Genomic DNA, 26483 nt, shown 5'->3' on the forward strand with positions numbered 1-26483 from the left:
TGTTATGGCTGGTGACACAAAGCTCCTCCCTTTCCCACTACAACCTGCTTAGTTTTCCCGCTATAATGTTGCGGTGTAATTTAATGCATGTATAAAAAGATCATGAATTGCCATCCACCCCAGTACCAAACCTCTGGAAGCTTCTCACTTTCCACAATTTCATCATTTACATCTTCTTCTTCCCATCCTCTTACAGATGTTTGAGGGTGCTCATGCTCATGCAACCTGCTGGCACATCTTCACTACTTCAAAGAGCACACTGGAGACAGCATTATGTGCTCCTGTCTCCATTGAAGTCTAATGCCGCGTACACACGGTCGTTTTTTGTGATGAAAAAAACCCGACATTTTTAAAAACGTCATTTCAAATAACCGTGTGGGGAAAACGTTGTTTTCTGTCTTCTGAAAAACAACAATTTTTTTTTCGAACATGCTTAAATTTTTTATGTCGTTTTTCAAAACGTCGTATTTTGTGCCATAAAAAATGACCGTGTGTAGGCTAAAACAACGTTTAAAACAACGTTTTTAAACCCGCGCATGCTCAGAAGCAAGTTATGACGCGAGCTTGAATGGAACAGAGTGCCGCCGTACGTGCTGAACGTAACCGCGCTTTGCTAGAGCATTTTGAAAAAACGATGGTGTGTAGGCAGTGTCGTTTTTTAAAATTAAGTTTGAAAAACTTCGTTTTTTTCATGAGAAAAAAATACGTTTTTTTTCATCACAAAAAACGACGTGTGTACGCGGCATAAGTTTCGCTATCATTTCTTTCTCAGATACTGATTGCTTTTTTGCCGACCTAAAGAATGCCTTTTTGCAATACCAAATGCTACAAGAATTTCATAGTGGTCTACCAAACATATGTCTGGTCAGAATTTAATTAGAAAGATGAACTTCAATCTGACTCAATGAATGACTGTTCAGATTACATTCAGACGTTCTCTTACTTTTTGTCCATTTTAAAGTCTAACTAAAGTGGTGAATGTCCATTTTTTTTTCTCTAGCTCAGAAGATGATTTCCTGTAGATTTATCAGGACACTAAATGAGGAGAAAATGAAGATAAAAATGTAATAAAAAACGTTTATCTTGATAGAGAAGCTCTTTTAGGGTCTGCGCTGCTGTTGTACCTGTTAATGAAATTACAGCTTAGTTTCCCTCACACAGACAGTTCCTAATGGAAGAGAATCTCCCAAACAGGAGAACAGTCAATAATTAAAAACCTGACCAAGGATATAAAAAAAAAAAAGAAAAAAAGAAGTGTCTGGAGTTTCATCCGGTCCAATAATGTATATTGTACCTTTCTTCAGGGGCGTTTTTTTTTTTTTTAAATGAAAACTTTGTTTTCAGCTATAATATAAACACTTGGGGGTGGGGCCTACTCCCCCAGCACATGGGGGTACCTGTCATGCGAAAGAAAAGCTCATCAATGTGGAGACTGTGGTCATGTGAAGAATCCTAATATTAAGGCAGTTCCCCAATTTAGAGATAAGCCTTCAATGTTCCTCTTAAAAAACTGTCTTTTACCATGTCACTACACACTGTAAGTTATGTGCTGAGCCTGTGCCCACACACCACCAGAGCAGTGTACCTCTTCCCAGGCAGTGTACCTCTTCCCAGGCAGAAGCTCTCTGTGTGCAGAGCCTTTCCCCCTTTTATTTATAGCACAGGTGGAGAGGGCAGAGCTCAAAAACACCAGAAACTGCAGAGACAAGTTTACCCCTTCCCAAGTCTGGGTAGTCTCTCTCATTTGCTAACATAAAACATTCCCCCTGTGGCAACCCGCCTACATGTTGACTTTCTATAGAGACCACTTCATGAAATATCATAAAGGAAGCCCACTTCCAGCACCCCCGTATCTGATTGGGTTTATTGGCCATAGTCAGTGCTGTATGCATGCTGTTCTAGGCAGTGCTTTAAGTGGGCCAAAAGAGGTGCCGGTACTCTATTAGGCGCCGGTTCTCCCCCCCCCCCCCCCCCAATACTGAACATGAAAATACCCTTAGAAAGTACCCTGAAAAAGAGCTACTGTAGAAAGAGCTACTGAACATAAATGCTAAATTTAGGTAAGTGCTTTTTACAGGGAAAGGGGCGACAATGGGCACAGTGGCATCATGGGGCACAGTGGTGACAAAGGGCACATAGGTGACAATTGGCACAGTGGCATCATGGGGCACAGTGGTGACAATGGGCACAGTGGTGACAATGGGCACAGTGGTGACAATGGGCACAGTGGCATCATGGGGCACAGTGGTGACAATAGCCACAGTGGCATCATGGGGCACAGTGGTGACAATTAAAGGGCACAGTGGTGACAATTGGCACAGTGGCAACAATTGAGGGGCACAGTGGCTGCATTTGATGGCATGGCACAGTGGTGACAATTGATGGAACAGTGGCTGCATTTGATGGCATGGCACAGTGACTGCGTTTGATGGCATGGCACAGTGGTGACAATTGATGGCACAGTGGCTGCGTTTGATGGCACAGTAGCTGTGTTTGATGGCATGGCACAGTGGTGACAATTGATGGCACAGTTGCTGTTTGATGGCATGGCACAGTGGTGACAATTGATGGCACAGTGGCTGCATTTGGTGGCATGGCACAGTGGTTGCATGTGATGGGCACAGTGAGGCTTCAATTTTTTTTTTTTTTTTTTGCGCCCCCCCCCCCCCCAATTTTGAGCACCAGCCGCCACTGTTCCAGACATTTGTAATGTTTGTAGATCCTGGGACACACACACACACACGTGTGAAGGTAAAGTGTCTGCAGGGAAAAGTCAGGGAAGGGAGGGGGAGAGATAACAACCATCTGAGAGGAGCAGTGTGACAGGCAAAGATGAATGGATCTGTGTGAGGACGACAGGGAGCAGGACGGCCGGCCAGATAGTGGCTGAGGAAGGGAGGAAGATGCCAGGGAGAGAGAGAGAGCATTGCAGACACAGCCAGAACTGACCTGTAAAGCCAACATGAGGAGACCTGTTACCACTGCTGCCCGAACCTGCTGGGAGGAAACTTCAAAGGCCCCCCATGCACCTAGGACCCCTGGGCAGTTCACAGAAGTGCCTGTGCATTAAGACAGGAAAGCCCTCCCCCGCTCTCACAGTGTCCCCCAGCTTTTAGGGAGAGGAAAGCAGGCAGCGCTGGGGGGAGACCAGGCACCTATAGGAGGATCACATGTGGCTAGAACAGGGAGGCAAATCGGTGCGCTGTGACAGTTACAGAAATGATGCCGACAGGAGGGAGAGATACACAGCATCGGTTCTGTAACTGTCAAAGTGCACCGATCTGCCTCCCCATCAGCGGGCCCCACTCGGCTGCGGGCCCCATAGCGCCCGCGTGGGTCGCTATGGCGGTAGTTCCGCCACTGATCATCATATTCCTGGCCTGGGGCTGCGTTCCGGTACGGGAAACCCACGTACTGGGCGCACGGAGAGGTGCTGGTACTCTCCAGGGCCATTTTTGGAAGTGGTGGTACTGAGTACCGCCGCGTTCCGGCCCAGTTAAAGCACTGGTTCTAGGTAAACATGAATGATGATGCTTTTTTGTGAAAGCCTGGCTTGACTTTGCTATGTAAGGTGACAAAAGGTCTGTCCAATATGCATGGTTGCTTTTCACCTGTACAGGGTATCAGACAAGGTAATGGAGAGATCTTGTTTCCTGAATTATCGAGTCTAATGACTCCTTTTAAAGCCCCCTGCACCCACTTATCTCTACAGTTCTCTGACTGAATCTATCCTTGTCCAGAGGTAGACAGAAAGAAAAAAATAAAGAAAAGTTTGTAAACGAATTTTGATCTAGTTCTAATTGGTAGTGTGACCACATACAGAAATTGTGTGTTTAAGCCAGGGGTGTCCAACCTTTTGAAGATTGAGGGCCACATAAGCAACTTGGTAACTGGTCGCTGGCCACAATAAGTGGAGCAGACAGAAAACAGATCCTTGTCCACTCTGTATATGCAAAGCGGACACAGCCCACTCATCTCTGTGGGCCCTCCCATCCAATCCAACCAGATGGAAGGGGACGGATTCCCTTCTGATTTTTTTTATTTGATTGAAGGTAGGTGGGTGCAATTGGACACAAGACCATTTACATCTTCCGCTCCATAAAGATGAATGGAGGGTCTGTGTGGGTGGAACCAATCATATGAAATGGGCCTAAGGCTCCTTTCACACTGCTGCGCTGCAGTTTACCTGCACTGTGGGTGCAGCGCAGTGGACCTGTGGCTTTCCTGGGTTAGCTGCCCTTTGCCATCAATATCTATTATATTCTGCAGGTGTGGTACACTTTCTGAAAGTGCACCAAACCCACGGGTAATAACAGAAGTCTAAGGCCTAGTACACACGAGAGGATTTATCCGCGGAAACGGTCCAGAGGACCGTTTCCGTGGATAAATCCTCTGGCGGATTTTATTCTGATGGTTGTACTAACCATCAGATCAAAATCCGCGCGGAATTCCCTCCGCGGTGACGTGTCGCGCCATCGCCGCGATGATGACGCAGCGACGCGTTAATATAAGGACTTCCACGCATGCGTCGAATCATTACGACGCATGCGAGGGAGAGAATCGGACGGATTGATCCGGTGAGTCTGTACAGACCTTTGGATCAATCCGCTGGACTGGATTCCAGCGGATCGATTTCTTAGCATGCTAAGAAATTTTGATCCGCTGGAAAACTACGGGGCCTAAGACTTAGTGCAGACAACCCGAAGGTGCACTGCGCTGCACCTGTGGATCAGCTTGAAAGCAGCCCAGTAACCACTGCAAAACAGATATGCGCAAATATACACCTTTTTAGTAATAAACTTACCTTTAATAACAGTCTAACATTCAGGTATCCCCTGCTGTTGCTGTCCCAGGCAGGGAGCATTTGGTATCACTCCGCTTGTGACAGGAGCCGTCCGCTTATGTGGCTCTGCCTCTTCTGCAAGTGCTTCCTCTACGATGGCTTCATTCAGAACACTGATGCTCTGGAAAGGAGGGTCAGCAACCTTCGATCTGGGCCTGCAAACCTGCCATCCCAAGGCAGGAGCTCGTGGGCCACATCAGAGGGCTCCGCGGGCCACATGTGGCCTCCGGGCTACTGGTTGGGCACCCCTGGTTTAAGCAGTTTAGCTACAAAGATAATCTTTATCTACAATATCCAACTCCACATTATCTTTTTCACCCTCTGTTTTGTTTGTTTTTCTGCTGCCCCAAGAAGCTTTTACTCTTATTATACCCCTACTCCCACTCTCATTCTGCTTCCTCAGATAAATCACTTGTATTATCATGCTGTGTAATGTGTAAACAGTAGTGTCCCCTACAAACTATTTCCCTTTCTCAGCATTTAGACATAAGGTATTGCTTTTAATGGAGCAGGGATCCTATTTGTATAATGCAGAATAGATTCCACTGTCTAGAGCTTTTATCCATTTAAACATCTTTAATATTTTACATTGAAAGAAAGAGGAATCAATCTCCGCTGTATCTTAGCTCTCATTCTGGGGCTCAGATAACAGCACTGGCAGAAATGCTGAGAGAGAAATTCAGAGAAGGCAAAAAATATATGATGGCGAGGGGGGAAGATGAGCGGGATGACCAAGAGACTTTGAGCAAGGAAAAAAGGAAGTCATAAATATAACGCAAACTATAAAGAGGGTATTAGAAAGGCACAAACATCAGCAATGCTTAGTAGGGAATGAAAAAAAAGGAACTCATTAAAGGGGCCTGTCAAGAGCGAAACATGGTTGCTAATTTCTTTTTGAAAGTGCAGCTAAGGCTGTCATCCTTATCCTTGCCTTGTGGGGTGACTGATCATGATCAAGCTTGTCCCAACGCTTATCTGGCTGTATATTGTTTTTTTTGTTTTTTTACATCAAAAGGCTGTATATTGTTTAGTTCTTGTTCAGTGACTCACCAAGTACTGATGCAAGGATAACAATGAAAGTCCAAAGCTTCAAAACCAAGTCAAGAAATTGCAGCTTGTATATTTTTATCCAGACAGGTTAACTTAAACAAGGACTTCTTAGGCTAAAATAAAAATATGAAATCAAGTATCCATTGCAAAGATAGTTTATCCTCACTTTTGCTGACAACGTCAATCTTCACTGTATTGAAGAGAAATCACCAGCTGAAAAATCTTCAGAATCCAACATTTCTGGGAGTATCAATTTCCTGTTCCTCATCTACACGCTGTGGTTTCTCCTGCGGGACCCTATCCTGCTACAGGATACAGTAATGATATAGGCCTGGCAAGGAGAACTGCAGAACTTAGGGCAGAGCAAGAATACAACATTTTTAGAAATGTTAGATTGTGAGGTACGGAGAAAACAGCAAGAAAGGTGACTATTAATAACTAGCATTTTGTTTTTCAGTAAAAAGTTAGATAAGGGCAGTTGCTGTCATTAAAAGTTATTCTGACCCTTTTATGTTGTATGATCCTCTTCTTACACTAAGGCTGCATTCACACCTAGGCGTTTTCACGCCAGACGCCCGCCGCTATTACAGCCTGCAATACGCTGGAGGGGTGATTTTACATTGTCGGCTATGGAGATGGTTCACATCTCCACGCCGAATGCCGAAACGCCTGAAGCACAAAACAAGTCCCGGACCCTTTTTTTCGGGCGGCTTTGACGTTCGGGCATAGCCGACAATGTTAAAATCACCCCTCCAGCAAAAAACAAGGCTAAAAACGACGCGTTTTGTCGCCGCAAATCGCGGGACAAAATGCCTATTTTATGTCGCCGCAATACGCCGCAAATCATCTACGCAAAGGTGTGAATGCAGCCTAAAACTTGAACTTTTGTGAGCAGCAATTGAATATTGTTCCTGAATTGGCCTACCTGTATATTCATGTGGAGGACTAAGTTTGTCGATTCCAAATGACAGAGCTTATAGGAGCTCCATGGAATCCCCGTAGACAATGTATTTTAAAATGTGCATTTGGATGCAATACAGAATAAATGTAAGTAAGCAGTGAGGGGTCCCAATTAAGAGAGAGATGTGAATGCCCAATTTATTCCATCATCTTTGCATGAGTCAAAAACACTCAGACTCTCAAAACTGCTCAGATTCCCCAAAATGCTGACCATTAATTTTGGTTGGATTGCTGTTGCTGTTGGATTGCATTTGCTGTTGAGAGAAAATAGTGAACAGCTGAAAAGAATCAAACTGACTTTATGTTGGTACTCATAACCATGAGGATCCTGAGCTGCTTTATCTGTACATAAGGGTAGGTGGGTGAGATGGTCATCACGTCCTCCATGTTTTCCATTCTCGTTGGGTGCCAAGCAAAGGTCACAAGAGAGGTTTAACCAAGGGTACCCCAACACCAGACGTGGAACTGGGTCACTAACCCTTGCACGTGGGGTAATACTTCACCCGAAGGCATGCTCACCAATGCCTGGGACCAGGCGGGGGCAGCAGTCATGAGCAGCCTCCCAACTCAGAGATGAGCCACATGTGTGCTGTACAGAAAGTATGGAATTCCTCCTTAAGCTGCTTCCCCCCATGCCCTACACCAGGGGGTGTCCAACTGATCCATGAACTGATCCCTGAGCCCTCTTATGTGGCCTGTGACCTCCTGCTCTGGGATGGCAGGTCAGCAAGTACAGATCGCGGTTTCCCCACCTGCCATCCCAGAGCATCAATGTTGAGAATGGAGCCGGCAGTAGAGGAAGCATGCGGCTACAGTACAGAGCAGAGCCAATGCTTCCTGTATAGCGCCAACACCTGTCACAGGCGGAGTGGTAATAAACGCAATCCACCTAGAACACCAACAGCCGGCGATACCTGTAGGGTAATTCCTGAAGTCAAGAGTGTTTTTAAAGATTAAAATCGCATAGCAATGGGCATATCTGTTCTAATTCTGCACTAGTTACTCTGGGCTGCTTTCAAACTGATCCGTAGGTGCAGTGCAGTGCACCTGCAGGTTACCTGCACTGAGCCATAGACTTCTGTTTTAACTGAGGGTTTTCTGCACTTTCTGAAAGTGCACCAAACTCCTGAATGCAGGGGTTTTGGTGCACTTTCAGAAAGTGCACTACATCTGCAGAATGTAATAGTCTATGGCAAAGTGCAGCTAATCCACAGGAAAGCCACAGATGCACTGTACTTCACCTGCGGTGTGGGTAAACTGCAGTGTAACAGTGTGTTTCACTTAGGCCCCTTTTAACAGGATCGGTTTGATCGGGTCCGCCTGTCAGTCTTTTAGGCAGACCCAATCAGATGCTCCATTCACCTCTATGGTGGACTTGTGTTTGTCTACACTCACCTACCTCAAATCCAATCCGCAAAAAAAAACAGAAGGGGATCTGTCTGGGTGGATCGGATCGAAGAGACCATAGAGCACAGCTGTTCTGTCTGCTCCCTTCCACAAAATAATGCCAGCCAACAGCTTACATACTAGAGACTAAGAATTGAGCTTACATACTAGAGACGTGAATTGGGCTTTTTCATTGTTTAGACTTGACATGCTGTTTTTCCGAAACTGCGCTAGTTCTTGTTGGCCAATTTACAGTGTTACAAAACCCACAACGGTAAAATCAGTCTGTATATGCAGAAAAGCATGCTTGTTATACTCACTGTGGAGCCTAAGGGGTTAATCCTCTGCATTGTGTAAAAAAAAATGTTTGATCTTGTCTTTTTTTTCCGGAGGGTGCAAGTGATCAGCACAGAGCCAATCAGCACTGTTCAGAAAGAAAGTCAGGGGTCCTTCAGCCTCATAGGACAGTCAGAGAAAAATGAAGTCTCCTCCTACAAGCTTTAACCAGCCACTGATAGAAGTCATAAGACTGCTTTATACTGCTGACGAGAAAGGGTATTTAGCAGTTTATATTTACTAAAATAATTTATTTCCATGTAATGTGTACTATGGGAGACCAGATATAGTGAATGAAGGCCCTGGGTTTAGTAACATGTATTACAGCTTTCATCTGTCATGATCTGATGTCACAAGAGTTGATTCTATGTATGTGCCTTCCTGTCTACCTACTCTGTATCCTATCTTCATTTCTGACTATTTGTGTATACATCCAAATGACCTGGCAACTGGTATTTCAGTAACAATTAATAAAGAAGGTTTTGATAATTAGTGGAATGGACTGGTGATGTACAGCTGTACTTCATGGGCAACCAGGCTAGATTTTGTGTATGCATATCAAGGCTTTTAAAAAGTGGACTAAATTTAATTAGCCAGTCTTATGCCCTCTAACAGTCCCCATCTGACACCCTACCAGCTTTTGAAGAAAGCCCAGAGCAAATGGAAAATCTAGGATGAAACTTAGCTTAGGCTTGCTGTTAGACCTAAGTTCAGCTACAGACACAGCAAATAATAGATTGAAATCAAGTTTAACTTGAGGTTCCACCTAACTACCTTATGTGTAAAAACACCCTAAACCACTCATTTGTGTGCATTAAGCACAGTGACAATGTTTTCCTTCCAACAGCCTAGTGAACAGAAAATGTGTTTTAAAATATAGTTTTATCCTACGTAAGCCATCTCTGTCTTAAAAACCCATTACGTGTTGTCATGAATGCTGCCTGTTATATACAGATAGTTGTTTGACTGCTGCGTACACACAGTCAGAATTTCCGACAACAAATGTTTGATGGGAGCTTTTTGTCGGAAATTCTGACTGTGTGTAGGCCCAATCGGACATTTTCTGTCGGAATTTCCAACAACAAAAATTTGAAAGCTTGTTCTCAAATTTTCCGACAACAAAATCCGTTCTCGTAAATTCCGATCGCGTGTGGACAATTCCGACGCACAAAATTCCAGGCATGTTCTGAATCAAGTACGAGTTAGAAACGCTTGGTCTGGTAAAACTAGAGTTCGTAATAGAGTTCGTCACGCTGTTACGGACTGAAAAGCACAAGGCTGAAAAGCGCGAATCGTCTCTCACTAAACTTCTACTAATACGACTGGTATTGAATTCCCTTTAATAGTGCCATCGTACGTCCTGTATGTCACCGTGTTCTTGGCGTCGAGAATTTCCAACAACAATTGAGTGACCGTGTGTATGCAAGACAAGTTTGAGCCAACATCCGTCGGAAAAAAATCCACGGTTTTGTTGTCGGAATTTCTGATCGTGTGTATGCGGCATAACAGTTGACAGAACGTGTTCTCAGCAAGTTCCTAGAATTTTCAGCTATTCATTTTGGTGAGCTCCATATGAAGTCTAATCTCAGAACACTCACCTACATTCGTCTCAAGCAAATAGAAAAACGAAAACTGCACAGCCGCACTCCAAAATAACTTAAAAAAGTTGTCTTTATTTTTCAACTGTACAAACACAGTCACTGCAACCAACAGAAAACATCCTGTTGGCCATCCTGTTTTCTGTTGGTTGCAGTGACTGTGTTTGTACAGTTGAAAAATAAAGACAACTTTTTTAAGTTATTTTGGAGTGCGGCTGTCCAGTTTTCGTTTTTCTATTTGCTATCATCAGCATTGCCAGCACCTTGGTAGTTCAACAGCCCTTGATTGCTCACAGTGCTCACCTGGAGCGGTGAGAAATTTGACTACATTGGTCTCAAGGCATTCCTACCATCCTACGATCCAATAGGCGGGTCACTATGGGCTGCCATGGATAGCTTACTAAACATGCAATATCTATGAAAGAATGGTTTATGGATCCAGGAACACATCTTGTGCCAATTTGTAAGGAATAATGTTCATTTTGAAACTTTTCTGTACATGACCATTTCCCTTTGATACTGCTTTTAAACATATCAGATTATGAATCTCTTTGAGTTTGTGCACAGTAGAACTGCACTGATTAAAACAAATGCAATTAAAATGTAATGCAATAACGTTTTATATTGTAACAGTAAAAAGAATAAAAGAGATTCTATCAACGCGTAGTACTGCAGGACATGTCTGAGCATTTTATTAATTTGAATACAATATATCCTGCTTACATCACTAGCTGCATTTGACCTTAGAAAAGAGCAGAACAGATTTGTTTCTTCCTCCCTCCTTCTCGCTCTCTTTTTCTCTCTCTCGTTCTCCCTCTCTCCTTTGTCACCTCTTTTCATGCACATTACTTCACGTGCAAAGCTGAAAAATTCTGCAGCTCACTTTTCAAAACCGCGGGCTTGCTGAGGTAAGTCTTTTTCTGTCTGAAGACCATCACTCCGTTGTCTCTATGGAAACCTTTATCTCAATCAATGCAAGTAACGGGAGAGTGGTACTCCTCTGTTCTCCACCCCATCCCACATCAGAGAGAGGGATGCATAGGGAAGGGAGGGGGAGAAGTTGATCAGAGCCAGCTAGTTTTTCAGCATCCAATGGGACGTTGTTGAGCTGACTCCTACTGCACAACACTGTAGATAGTGATGCCCTGTAGCCTCTCTATAACCCAGCAAAACTGACCACTTCTGATCACTTGAGGAGCTTTTCAGTGGCTAATGCAAGTTCACCCAAGCACAGAAATGCTGACCTGAAGTAATTAGCACAGTTGATAAAGTTGTAAGCTTGGCACTCTGGCGCAATTCTCTTACAACCTGGAAGTTTGGGGGGTCTTAGTACCCACCCTAGAACCTTTCTTCTCCACCTGGAATCTTTGCATTGGTCATCTCTGGAGCCATAATACCATATTTCTCATAGAGGATTTTTACTTGTGCATCAGAAGAGCTGGAGACCAGCGTGATTTGCATGCCCAGTGCCAAGGACCCCGTACTGGGGAAAGCTGGCCAGCCATGGGGATCCATGGTATGGAGCTATTTGCCATTGCTGTGGTTATTGTACTGTTTATAGCTGTCCTCAAGCAATTTGGGATTCTGGAACCCATGTCAATGGAAGGTAATAAACTGCATCATTTATTTTATCCTTGCAAATATCCTATAGCATGCATATGTTTATTGCCCTGAACTAATGAATATACTCTGCAACAATAACTATAATAGTTTTAGAGCTTCCAGTTCATTTGCTTTTGCAATATGTATAAATAATTTTGCACTGAAACAACATACATGCTTTTTTGTATATAAAGTTTTAAGAATGTGTGATGCCAGAACACTGACTGTATAAAACAGAATTAGTGGTTTTTCTCCCTTGCACTTAAATAATAACTTCTAAATGGAAGAGACAGGAAACACTGAGAGCTGGCATCTATTTTAAAGCTTTTTATGTAGATCAATCTGTGTGGATGAGGGATGTGAATCAGCAGCTAAAGGAGAGGATGAATTCAGGACACAGTTTATACTGTGCTTTAAATTAGGCCCAACTGCAGAGCACAATCATTATTCAATGCAAAATAAGATCTGTGTGTAAAATCTACATCTAATGCTCATTAAGCAATGTGTAATTATTGATCAACAAAACCTATATCACAGGTTATCCATTACAGAGTATATCTGGATCTATACCTTGTTTCCGAAAATAGATAATTTACTAAGTTCACATCCCAAACAGAGCAAACGTGGTGAACTTTCTTTCTAGTAGGATAATATGTAAATGTATAAACTTGCGTAATGACAGTCATTAGCATCAGTATAAAATATGTCATGATTGGAACTTTTGAATTCAGAACGTGAACATTCTTATTTTCTTAATGAGAGATCATATTGACGAAAATATAAAAACAAAAAATACATCTAAAGGTATTTTTTGTAGGAAACCCCTAACGGTTAGACACATCAATAAAGACCAGCAGCTCCAGTTGACAAAGTATTGCTGAATGACCAGGACAGTGGTGGAGCAGAGCAGGAACCACCCTACCAATGGTCAATGCTCAGGGGATCAAAGGATGTCCCAGTCTTTCCTCCAACATGAAAAACCACCCTTAAGCCTCTGTTGTTTATTAATAACATTCCCAGTATTGACTGTAGCAGAGCAGCAAGATCGTGTTGGAAAAGAGTGACTATGCTGATATTTAGGATTGGTCGAACGTCGAAAGGCTGCTGCTGGTTTAATCCATTCTCAAAAGAAAGCTGGGCAGCAAAGTTCTGTTATAAATAGATCACATTGGAATAAAACAACTGTGCATTTAGAGATGCTTAAAGAGAAGCAATTATGATTGGGCTAATGGAGGAATATAATGGTCAGTTTGCAGCTATTACAAGTGTGCAGGCTTATCTATGAAAGATTAATAGTTCCCGTATATTCAGCTTTACATATTCCTGAGCCTGCTACTGGTGTGTAAGAGGTCACCTTAAGTCTGAAAGACCTAGCAAATTGTAGACTTCAGGTGACCTCTGATTGCCTTAGTAACAACAGATCTAAATGTTCCGTCCATTGATGCAGTGGGTAGTCTACAGTTGTGGCCAAAAGTTTTGAGAATGACACAAATATTAGTTTTCACAAAGTTTGCTGCTAAACTGCTTTTAGATCTTTGTTTCAGTTGTTTCTGTGATGTAGTGAAATATAATTACACGCACTTCATACGTTTCAAATGCTTTTATCGACAATTACATGACATTTATGCAAAGAGTCAGTATTTGCAGTGTTGGCCCTTCTTTTTCAGGACCTCTGCAATTCGACTGGGCATGCTCTCAATCAACTTCTGGGCCAATTCCTGACTGATAGCAACCCATTCTTTCATAATCACTTCTTGAAGTTTGTCAGAATTAGTGGGTTTTTGTTTGTCCACCCGCCTCTTGAGGATTGACCACAAGTTCTCAATGGGATTAAGATCTGGGGAGTTTCCAGGCCATGGACCCAAAATGTCAACGTTTTGGTCCCCGAGCCACTTAGTTATCACTTTTGCCTTATGGCACGGTGCTCCATCGTGCTGGAAAATGCATTGTTCTTCACCAAACTGTTGTTGGATTGTTGGAAGAAGTTGCTGTTGGAGGGTGTTTTTGTACCATTCTTTATTCATGGCTGTGTTTTTGGGCAAAATTGTGAGTGAGCCCACTCCCTTGGATGAGAAGCAACCCCACACATGAATGGTCTCAGGATGCTTTACTGTTGGCATGACACAGGACTGATGGTAGCGCTCAACTTTTCTTCTCCGGGCAAGCCTTTTTCCTGATGCCCCAAACAATCAGAAAGAGGCTTTATCGGAGAATATGACTTTGCCCCAGTCCTCAGCAGTCCATTCACCATATTTTCTGCAGAAGATCCATCTGTCCCTGATGTTTTTTTTGGAGAGAAGTGGCTTCTTTGCTGCCCTTCTTGACACCAGGCAATCTTCCAAAAGTCTTCGCCTCACTGTGCGTGCAGATGTACTCACACCTGCCTGCTGCCATTCCTGAGCAAGCTCTGCACTGGTGGCACTCCGATCCCGCAGCTGAATCCTCTTTAGGAGACGGTCCTGGCGCTTGCTGGACTTTCTTGGGCACCCTGAAGCCTTCTTCACAAATGCAATGGAATTTTTTTTTATGGGATTAAGTTAATTTTAATGGCAAAGAGGAACTTTGCAATTAATTGCTTTTCGTCTGATCACTCTTCATAACATTCTGGAGTATATGCAATTTCCCATCTCAAAAACTGAGGCAGCAGACTTTGTGAAAATTTGTATTTGTGTCATTCTCAAAACATTTGGCCATGGCTGTACACTCTAACCTCTGTTTTCTCTGGTCCAGGCTCTAGGAGACTTTCAGGTCCCATAAGTCCGTGTTTCCATATTTTTAGGTGTTACAGGTTTTAATTGATATCTTTGGGCATGCCACCTTATAAAGATATATATAGGAGTGATCAGCACCTGGATCTTGGTCACACAAGGACTTTCAAGTATTATGTCATGTACAGACAATTGGACATTCCGACAACAACGGATGTTGGCTCAAACTTGTCTTGCATACACACGGTCACACAAATGTTGTCAGAAATTCCAAACGCCAAGAACACCAAGAACGCAGTCACGTCTAAGACTTGTGCTTTTCGGTCTGTTAATGTGCTATCTCCATTGCGAACGCTAGTTTTACCAGACCAAGCGCTTCCGTCTCATACTTGATTCAGAGCACGCGTGGAACTTTGTTTGTCGGAGTTGTCCACACACGATCGGAATTTAACGCAACGGATTTTGTTGTCGGAAGATTTGAGAACCAGCGCTCAAATTTTTGTTGTCGAAAATGGGGCCTACATGGGGCCTACATTGAACATTTGTTGTCGGAAATTCTGAGCGTGTGTACGCAGAATTAGGGTAGAGAAGCAGTTGTTTTCATGATTCCTCTTCACTTATATATCTCCAATAATCACTTGTTGGAGTTTCATGCAGTTTCCTTTTAAATACCAAATCAGTTGGTAGAGCCAAACTGAGAATTTTCAGTCATATTTACTGTAATGATAGATTTTGTGAGAAACAAAAAAATCAGGATGTACTATAGAATATATATTTTACACAACAGAAAAAAAGCTAATTTGCTACACTGTCCCTAAGTTATGTGCTATAACAATGGTCAGCCACATGACTGTTATTTTCAGTTCTCATTGGCTGTCATTACATGTAAGGTTTCACTTGCTATTATAAATTATTCAAAATGCTTTTTTTCACCAATGGTAGAACAATTGTGCACTTTCAAATGTGTGACAAAAGTTTGGGGAATACCCCTTTCTGTTCCAGCATGATTGTGCTCATGTGCACAATGCCAGGTCCATGAAGACGTAAGGGGTTATTTAAGAAAGGCAAATCCACTTTGCACTTCAAGTGCACTTCAAGTGAATTTGGAAGTTTGGTCACTGTAGATCTAAGGGGGACATGCAAGGAAAATAAAACACAGCATTTTAGCTTGCACATGATTGGATGATAAAATCAGAAGAGCTTCCCCTAATTTTAGATCTTCCCCTCAGATCTACAGTGACTGCACTTCCAAGGGAACTTTAATGCAAAGTGGATTTGCCTTTCATAAATAACCCCCATAGTATGATAAGTTTGATAAGCCTGCACAGAGCCCTGACCCCAACTCTGGCCACAATCCAAAATTGTGTCTTCTGTTACTGTCAAAAGATGGGATGGGGTGGCATATTCTTGTCTATGTGTTTGAAATGGGATATCCAAAAAGCTCATGTAGGTGTTATAGCCAGGAATCCACAAACCTTACCAACATAGCAATGGTGAGCAAAGAGAATAAACTTGTTACACAATGCAGACATCAGTGACTCCCTGGTGATAAGTTACCTGGTTATTTAAAGGGTCAGTACATACAAATTTATATTTTAAGGTTACCTGCTTATAAAGACAAAATTGCTTAAGGAAAGCAACCAATGGTCGGACCTTATAGGCAACACAGACAGGAATAGCAAAAAATATAATTTTATTACAAAATAGTTACATAAAACATTTAAAAAAAAAAAACATACAAGATGTCAGGTATGAAAAAATGTCCCCTGTGCGTCTATGCGTTTCGCCGTGAGTTATTTAAAGGGTCAACACAAATTAATATTTTAGTAAAAAAAAAAGTGCCTAGAAGGCTGAGTCACCCCCTGCCATTTTATATGTCTTGCATATGCCAACATTTGTGCCAACTTTTTGCCTTTCTACCTGGAAGTTAAGCGTGCTTTTGCCTATTTTTGAGTATTTCAGCACCTCTGTTGTATTTAATTTAACATAAAGTCCAATAATAATGCACACACAAGGTATGAACATCCAGAAACTGAAGCACAGAAATCTCACTAATAAGGTGGTTGAATCAGGTAGTTTACCTCTCCAGCATCCATCAAAAACTAAAATATTAGTTTTCATTGGATTGACCCTTTTATGATGTATTACTTTCTGAACTTGTCTTAGAATTGGAAAAAACACATTACTGTGCATTCAGTTGTAAGCACTATAAAAAAAACATTAATATACCGTTTATAAAGGTGACTCTAATCTAATGTATGGCATCGATTCAGGAAAAGGTTAATTCCTTGTCTGACCGATAAATATTGAAGTATTAAAAAAGATGTAATGTACCTACATATACTGTCACTGTACAATTTTAAAGATGTCAGACAACTTCTATTGCTTAAATGAATGGTCCTCAAGGTCTGGATTTGGCAGATCCCATCCATGCTTGCTACTGCTCATATCTTACGGCGTATATAGAAGTAAACATTTTCTTTTTTAGTTTTGGATAGGGAAGTAGGGAAGGGTTAGATCGTTTGTCAAGTTTTTATTGCTATCTGTGTACCCACTCTGTTTGCCTTGGTGACCATTGTCGCAGAGAGAGAAAGTAAGGGCAAACTCCTCCTTAGTGGACACCTGTTCCTACGATAACGCTCTAGAACAGGAATCTGGTTCACTTTGGAGAGAGTACTTCTTATTTTCTATCTCATCCTCAGGACAGGAAGTGAAGAGAAATCTGCCCAGTGGGACACAGGCAGCATAAACTCTAAACCCTTGTCTACCAATCAGCACTAGCTATTGGGAGCATACCTATAGGAGTCACTTCTTCTGTCCAGCTTCCTTCTGCCCCTCTTGTACTCTCCAGCCTCTGTGCCCTTTCTTTCCTGCCCCCCCCCCTGTCCCCCGCAGCTCTGTTGTGTTCCCCCTTCCCTCTCCTGCCCGCTGATGTGGGGGGATCTGTCAGGATGGAGAGCGGGGAAGGGCTGGTAAATTAGTTCATTTTTCCAGCACTCTTCCTTTTCTGAATGGAGAGTCAGTGATCAGCCACGACCACTGACTCCGTCCATTCATAATTGAAAAATAGTAAACTGTAGTAAACTGCCCATTCATTCTCTGCAGCTGGGGCTGCAGAAAAGGAGATTGAGGGCCTTGTCCTCAATCTCCTTTCTCTTTGTCAAAGGTGGAACATCAGAGGTCTGTTTAGACCCTAATATCTCACCAAAGCCCCCAACAGGTCTCCTAAAAAATTGTAAAAAATTATAAAAAAGTAAAATTGTAAAATAAAAATGGTAAGAAAATTATAAAAAATAAAATAACTCAGGCTCGTAGGGAAGAGCCCCGGCCGGGAGTCAGGAGGGCCCTTCATGGTTTCTTCCACCTGGGCCCTGAAGGTTCTAGTTACGCCACTACTCGCTATGCTTTAATCCAAACAAGAATGGCTGCACACCACGGCTAGTCCTTGAACCATTTATTGCGCAATCTTCAAGTACAAAAACCACAACAAGGACATAAAGAAGCTGTTGCTAGTTGCTGCAATTCACACAAACGTTGTGCTTAATCATAACACCTAGCTATGCTTTAATTGGTCACCATTTGTAATCATTGGGTCATATATGAGTAGCTATAAAGCAGCCTGATATTAGCATGTATAACAAGTCACGTTTGGACTTGTGACATTGTACGTCATGACATTGGAGAGGTCATTACTGGTCGAGTGGTGCAGAAAACCAACTTTATGGGACTGCAGACAGAATGAGATATGTAATATTGCATATTTCTTGTCCCACAGACAAAACAAGTATTTAACAATTGAAATATGGGGGCAGGTGGGTGACAGAAGGTTCCCTTTTTAAGCTGATTAGAGGAAACAAAATACATCTCAAGCGTATTATGAGTGCTATTGTTTGTGCATTTACTGCATACTTTCTGCTATACTATAATAGTATTTATTCCTGTTTTACACACAAATGTTAAACAGACTTTTTTTTTCTTCAGATGTTTGTACTTTAGAGCACACAATGTCCTGGTAATGACTCTTCTGTTCTGGTGTTTCATTTCCACTTAATGGCAAGTCAGCACCTACTGTAAAAACACAGCAGAGATACGTAATGCTTATTTTCTTAGTCTTTTCATTTCATAGTCCGTATAGTGAATGTAAATTGTCGGATTTATAGAGGTACTATTGTTTATATTTCTTTTTCTTTTGCGCAATACAGAACAGTCTGGACTGTTTTTTTTTTTTTTTTTTATCACTGTTGTATGGGAAAAGGTTTCCATACGCAGTCGTATTTGTTCATTGCTCCTTAACTATTGATATAGCTGCTGGATTTTAACCAGATATAGTCATAAATGTGGGTCCTTATTTTCCAAAAATGTAAACTACCGGTAACTTTTTTCTTGCAGATTTTATGAGGAAGGACAGAACAATGATACATGGGGTGGATTTTTCTAAAGCAGGAGCAGTTAGAATCTGGTGCAGCTGTTCATGGTAGCCAATCATCTTCTAACATCAGTTTGTTCAATTAAAGGGGTTGTAAAGGTTTGTGTTTTTTGTTGCATTAAGGTGAAAAAACACCTTGCACTGTCTGCCCCCCCCCGCCCTGTTTTTATTACCTAAGCCCCGAACTTCCATGGGCGCGATCCCGCGTCATTCTCCCCACGGCTTGTCGGCTCTTCATTGGATAGATTGATAGCAGCGCAGCCATTGGCTCCCGCTGCTGTCAATCAAATCCAATGACGCCACCGCCGGGGGCGGGGCCAAGCATACACTCGGTGGCTATGTATGCCAAGTGCATGACACAGGAGCGTGCTCGCAAGGTAACCCCCAAGGTAACCCCCTTTGGGAGAGAGATTCCCAGAAGGGGTTTGCTATTGTGGATAGGAGCCGCGAGAGCCGCCGCGGGGCCCCAGAAGAGGACGATCGGGGCCACTCGGTGCAAAACGAACTGCACAGTGGAGGTAAGTATGACATGTTTGTTATTTTTTTTTTTTAAACACAAACCAATAGTATCACTTTAAGCTTTGGCAATAAAACCTGGAAGCTGATTGGTTGCACCAGATTTTGCACTCTCCTGTTTTCTCTCCATGCAATTATTGTACAACCAACAAATTTACAATTCCAAATGTTCTGTATCTCCATATATGCCACGTTGCCTCTAGTTACTTAACAAAACATGAGATGCATTTATTTTCAACTTTAGACGTGATGTGTCATGATAGCCCAGTGTAACGGTCAGGGGTTAACACCATTTACGATATTTCATTCCACCCAAGACAGCTTATCGACACTCCACAATCCGGCGAACAGGACCCATAAGAATTCCCCAGAAACAAGACACACAGCTCTGTCTCTGGTTCAAACGAATAGACTTTTAACCACTTGAGATCTGCGCTATAGACAAAAGACATCCACAGCGCGGCTCTCAAGTGCCAAGTGGACGTCTTTAGACGTCATTTTCTGTGCATTACCCGCGCGCGCGCCACTGGGGGTGCGCAGCGGGTAAACACTGTGCCGACGCATCGCTGGCCGATGCGTGTACCTGGCGGCCGCGATGTCCGCCGGGTACACACGATCGGCGGTGACAGCAGGGACGTGGAGCTCTGTGTGTAAACACAGAGCTCCACGTCCTGTCAGGGAGAGAGGAGACCGATCTGTGTCTCTTGTACATAGGGACACAGCATCGGTCACCTCCCCCAGTCAGTCCCCTCCCCCCACACAGTTAGAACACACCCAGGGAATACATTTAACCCCTTCCTCACCCCCTAGTATTAACCCCTTCCCTGCCAGTCGCATTTATACAGTAATTAGTGCATTTTTATAGCACTGATTACTGTATAAATTTGAATGGTCCCAAATTTGTGTCAAAAGTGTCCGATATGTCCGTCGCAATATCGCAGGCCTGACAAAAAAAAATCGCAGATCGCCGCCATTACTGGTAAAAAATAAAAAAATGAAAAATAAATCATAAATCTATCCCCTATCTTGTAGGTGCTATAACTTTTGCGCGAACCGATCAAATACACTTATTGCGATTTTTTTTTAACAAAAATATGTAGAAGAATACGTATCAGCCTAAACCGAGGAAAAAAATCTTTTTTTTTTAAAAAAAATGGGATATTATTATAACAAAAAGTAAAAAATATTGTGTTTTTTTTCCAAATTTTCTGTCTTTTTTTGTTTATAGCGCAAAAAATAAAAATCGCAGAGATGATCAAATACCACCAAAAGAAAACTCTATTTGTGGGGAAAAAAAAATATAAAAATATAATTTGGGTACAGTGTTGTATGACCGCGCAATTCATTCAAAATGCGTCAGCGCTGAAAGCTGAAAATTGGTCTGGGTACGAAGGGGGTTTAAGTGCCCAGTAATGAAGTGGTTAATGGGAAACTCAGGCTTCTTATATACACCAAAAAGAATACTTGCAGTAATCAAATGGACAATGACACTCCACCCACAACATCATACAATAGTTCCCAACAAGCCTCCAATACACATCTTTTAAGATAGACACCTGCTTATACAATACACATTCCTTTAGTCAGACATTCTGACTCCAATTCTAATTAACTACAGCTGGCAAGTCAGACATCTCACAATCCACATCTATCATCAATAGAACTTCACACAATACAGTGTTAATTAGCATACACAATGAAAGGTCTTAGAAGCCAGACTAAGGTTAATTTAAATGACAGTAGCAGACTTAAAGTGGTAGTATACTCTGTACTACCACTTTAACCTACAGGTAAGCCTATATTAAGGCTTACCTGTAGGTATAAAGAATATCTCCTAAACCTATAAGGTTTAGGAGATATTCCCCCCGCATTGCGCCGCATGCGCAGCGGAGATCCTCGGCTAAAGGCCCGGCAGCCGCCGGACCTTGCCGGGGAGAAGTCTCCCGCGCGCATGCGCGGGAGTGACGACATCGCCGCTCCAGCCAATCACAGTGCTGGAGCGGCGATACCCGGAAGACACGCCGAGGAAAGATGACATCTCCTTCGGCGTGGACCAGGTAAGTTCCTCTCACCTCGTTCCGAGGTAAGTATTTCATAATGATCTAGTATGCAGTGCATACTAGCTCATTATGGCTTTTGCTTTTCAGGTTAAAAAAAAAAAAAAAAAGACAGCGGGTTTACTACCGCTTTAATGAATCACTCTATTGACCTGTTGGGTTCAGAATCAACAACCTGTAATAAGTTCTTGCAGACATTCTTGAATATATTGTGGATTAGAGACCCATGTTAAAACAATCCAAGATATGTCCATTATTTCCTGGCTCAATCTGTGCCCAAAAGTGACTCCCGTTACACCCAGTGTTTGTATCGAAGCAGAAATGTAATACATTTCTAATTCTTGGTATTCATTTTATCCTTTCATATATTTAATTTTAGATTTGTGCTTGATGGTATTATTATCCAGACATGAAGTTTTATGAACCCTATTTTATACTAGTACTGAGCCCAACTTTCTGCTGGTCCACATACATGCATGTCAGCAGCTCTGGTTAAAAAAAGACTCTGCAGGTTTTACAGAAGAGTTTATTTACTTAGCTTATCAAATAAAAGGATAAACTGTACATGGAGAGGAAGGAGTTAATTCCCAGAGGGTATCCCTCAATATTAATACCTCCTCTAACAATGCGTCATTTTACAAAAGAAACTCTATCCTGAGCCTGCATATGCAGCATATGCCTATTCCCAGCAGGCAGCCGGGTCTATTTTTAGGAGGGGTTAGGATTTGCAGGAAAGTAGAGATCTTGCAGGGAGGGCATGCTGAAAGATGACACTTTGCAGTCAGCACAATAATACAGGGGATGTCAGAGTATCATGCAGAGCGAGGGGGCTGTTCACACAAGGGCAATCCCAACACATGATGGAGATACTGGCCATTACTTGCAAAGTGTAGCAACTATTGAAAAAAAAAAACATTTGCAGGAATTTACTAAAATCTGATTGGCTGCTTCGGGTTATTTCATTATTGTGGGATATGGGTTATCGTTTTAATTAAAATATTAAGGCAAGGCAACATTGTTTTTTTCCTCATGGGTAGCAATACTTAGCCTTATAAAATGTACCTTGCCCTTGGTGTTATTGCTCTAAAGCCAGCATTCTCGATAAATCAGGTACTAAAGTTTGGTCCCAATCTGGACTGTACTGGTGGCACCATAATAAAATGGCAGTGATTCTGATACTTTCTTTGCCACCATGCCTAAAGCTGGCCATACACCATACAATTTTCTTATTCAGTTTCCTTTAGATTTACCTTCAACTGTGTAGTACAAGGGCCTGCCTGATTACACAAAAATTGCTAGTGCTTAGATTTGACCTCATACTATATGGTTTTGGTAAATCTAAAGGAAATCTATAGAAGAAAATTGTATAATATATGGGCCAGCCTTAAGCCTCATACACACGATCGGACTTCCATCTGATTGTTCCATGAATTTTTGTCCGAAGGGGCTTTGACCGTGAACTTGGTATGCATACACACGGCAGAACTTTTTCAGCCAACATTCACCAAATCACATGGTTTTTCATCTCTTTACCGCCACCCTTTGGGCAACTTCTGCTATTGTTGTCTGATGTTTAGCATTGGTTCTGAGCATGCTCGTTTGAACTTTGGATTTTAGTCCGATGAACTTGTGTACACATGATTGAACGATCCGCCATCGGACATTTGTTGTCGTAAAGTTTGAGAGCATTCATAGCGAACATTTGTCCATTAAAAAACCGAAAACAATTGTCCGATGAAGCATACAGACGGTTGGATTGTCTGATAAAACACGTCCGATGGACCATTGTTGTCAAAAAGCCGTGTGTATGGTCCTTTAGAGTGTGTACAGGAATTGGATCCACCCGGTGATATTAGCACTTCTCCCTTTCTCCTACCACCAATACAGGCTTATTGATAGCATAGTACCAAACCTTCTCCCTTTTGGATTGAAAGAGAGAGGGTATAGAATGAGAGGCAGCTGAGGACTAACCTGGTAGTACATAGTGTGTCAGGGTGTAGGCCATTTTAAGATAAAAGCCCCTTTTAAAACAAGGGTTCCTCTCCCAAATGTCCTGGAATCAGAAGAGTAGATAGAGGGGGACTGGGAGGGGTCCTGGGGACTGCAAGCAGTCTAAACTTTAAAGTTTACTTGTCTGTGTTGGGACCCATTACCATGTATGTTCAAGACATCATAATAAACGTTCCTATTCACTTGGTAACTCCCTGCTGAGAGATAAAGCTGCATGTTTTCCTCAGTTGAGGAAAACTGGGAAAATAAAGACTTATGCATGTGGGTACAGGTCTCACTTTCACACTCACTGTCCTGGTAAGGAACATCTATGAGACCTCGTACACACGACCAAGGAATTTGTCGGAAAAGACACATTGTTTTCCTCGACGAGTTCCTTGTTAGGCTTGTCGAGGAACTTGACAAGCTTGCTTTGTGTACACACTGTCAAGACCAAATCTCCTCGTTCTCAAACGCGGTGACATACAACACATACAATGGCAGGGGAAGTTCGATTCCACTGGCACAACCCTTGGGGCTGCTTTTGCTAATCTCATGTTACTGCGTGTTAAGTAAAAGTTTTGGTAAGAGACGATTTGCACTTTTAAGACTGTTACAGCGTGACAAATGAGCTATCTCCATTACAAACGCTACTTTTATTGAAGGTGCACTCCCGTCTTTATTCTGAGCATGCACGGGTTTCTTAGCATACACACGCTCGCGTTTCTGTCGAAAACCAGCCCGACGAGGAACATGACGAGGAAATTGAGACTTGTTCTCTTTTTTTCCTCGTCGAGTTCCTCGACAGTTTCCTCGATGAAAAAAAGTTTCCTCGGCAAAAAAGCTCTGCCACCAAGTTTCTTGATGGATTCTATCGACGGTCGTGTGTAGGAGGCCTAAGGCCCCGTACACACGACCAAGTTTCTCGGCAGAATTCAGCCAGAAACTCGATGGGAGACGTATTCTGCCGAGAAAACCGGTCGTGTGTACACTTTTCGCCGAGGAAACCGACGAGGATCTCGTCGGGCCAAAAAGAGAACATTTCCTCGTTAGTCAATGGGAAAAGTTGGCTCGCCGAGATCCTCGGCGGCTTCACAAGGAACTCGACGAGCAAAACGATGTGTTTTGCCCGTCAAGTTTCTTGGACGTGTGTACGGGGCCTGACATATGAAACTTGTTCAAGTTTGTGGCTTGTGCTGTCTTTTTATGTATGATTGTTGTTACCTAGCAGTGGATAAGTCAGGTAAAGTAAGGTCTCATTCACCCGGGCATATAATTTTACACAAAACCTTGTCTGTACATTTTACGCTTGTAATGTGTGTGCTAATGTTAAGATACACTATATTGACAAAAGTATTGGGTCACCCGCCTTTACACGCACATGAACTTTATGGCATCTCAGTCTTAGTCCTTAGGGTTCAGTATTGAGTTGGCCCACCCTTTGCAGCTATAACAGCTTCATCTCTTCTGGGAAGGCTGCACCTCAACCTGATAGAACACCTTTGGAATGAATTAGAGCTGAGACTGCGAGCCTTCTTGTCCACACCAGTGCCTGACCTCACAAATGCGCTTCTGGAAGAATGGTCAAACATTCCCATAGACACTTCTAAACCTTGTGGACGTCCTTTCCAGATGAGTTAAAGCTATTATAGCTGCAAAGGGTGAGCCAACTCAATACTGAACCCTACGGACTAAGACTGGGATGCCATTAACCTCCCTGGCGGTATTATTATTTCAGAAAAAAGGTGCTGAAAGTGGTACCATTATTTGCAAGGAAATTTGGCGTTTTATACTGTAGGCCTGTAATTCTTAGGAATAACTCACTTAAATCTGTCCAAACAAGAGTCTAGTAGGCATCCCGGGTATGAATTTTTTTTAATTAAAAACAAAATTATAAATTATAATATAATAAATAATTATAAATAATTATAACAAATAATAATATAATTATAATAAAAATTATTCAATAATGTAATCAACTCAAAATCACTGAAATTTGCTCAGTTGCAGAATTGTCGCTGTCATTACTTTTATTTTTTTATGACGAATTTCCCCACAAATCGCTATCGCACAATTCTGCAAGTGATTATAATTTATTATTGCTGTTTTCTAGCTGCTCTAAAACCATTTTTAACATAAAGGGACACTTTTGGTTGCTATGGACAATCTACAGTTTGCAGGCAGAAAGAACAGTTTTTATTATACAAAAGTACATGTAGGACACTGGGCAGACCACTAGGGACAAAGGGGGGGGGGTGTATTTTTTACATACAGTACTGTAATATATAAGATTACAGTATACTGTATGTAAGGTGTTTGTTTACCTTTTTGAATTTGGCGCCGTTCTCCGCTCCCGTGCGTCGTAACGTCGCAGGGAGCAGAGATCGGCGGCACACAGGGGCACTGTGTGAATCGAGCGAGGTCCCGCTCGCTCACACAGCGCGGTGGCATCACTGAACAAGGTAAGTAAACCAAGCCTGTGGATTCAGCGAGGCGAGCCCGAGTCTGACTCGGGGCTACCGATCGCAGCAGAAAAATGTAACCCCGAGTCAGACTCGGGAATACCGCCAGGGGGGTTAAAGTTCATGTGCGTGTAAAAATAGGTGTCCCAATAATTTTGGTAATATAATGTAAGTATAGTGCATAATGTAAATGTACCCTTTTGGCCCTATTGGTTGCTAGGAGTGTCCCAGCAGTCATGTGACTATTTGTCATGCAGAAGTGGCTCCTATAGTGGCTGACAGTACTGCTGCTTTCTAATTGGTCTTCCCTGCTGCTAGTCTTATTTAGCTAGCTGATAGCAGTGCATGCAGGCTCTGCTCCATTTGGGCACAGCACAACAGCAGCGCATATCAGAGATGATGATAGTTAGTCCTGATGTGCCTCTGGATTATTTAATGTGATCATTTTGGAGGCTAATGAAGGGGGGGCAGTAATAGGAATAATATTGGGGAAGACGGGGAAATTCCTGTAGTGCATGTGTGTGTATTCTTATGTGTGTGATATACGGTA

General features: G+C 42.5%; 1 protein-coding gene across 2 annotated transcripts in view; it reads left to right on the forward strand.

The window, feature by feature from the left end:
• Positions 1-26483, forward strand: part of KCNIP3 (potassium voltage-gated channel interacting protein 3) — a 193042-nt gene that overhangs the window by 97037 nt on the left and 69522 nt on the right. The window contains exon 1 of one of the 2 annotated variants that reach the window (XM_040345924.1): positions 11254-11779. The exons of the other annotated variant lie outside the window; for it this stretch is intronic. Coding sequence (XP_040201858.1) covers positions 11677-11779 — 103 coding nt within the window. The 5' untranslated portion in view covers positions 11254-11676. Of the gene's footprint in view, positions 1-11253; positions 11780-26483 lie in introns of those variants that run through there. 2 annotated transcript variants of the gene reach the window in all.

Source organism: Rana temporaria, chromosome 3, assembly GCF_905171775.1.
Source record: "Rana temporaria chromosome 3, aRanTem1.1, whole genome shotgun sequence".
Classification (NCBI taxonomy): Eukaryota; Metazoa; Chordata; class Amphibia; order Anura; family Ranidae; genus Rana; species Rana temporaria.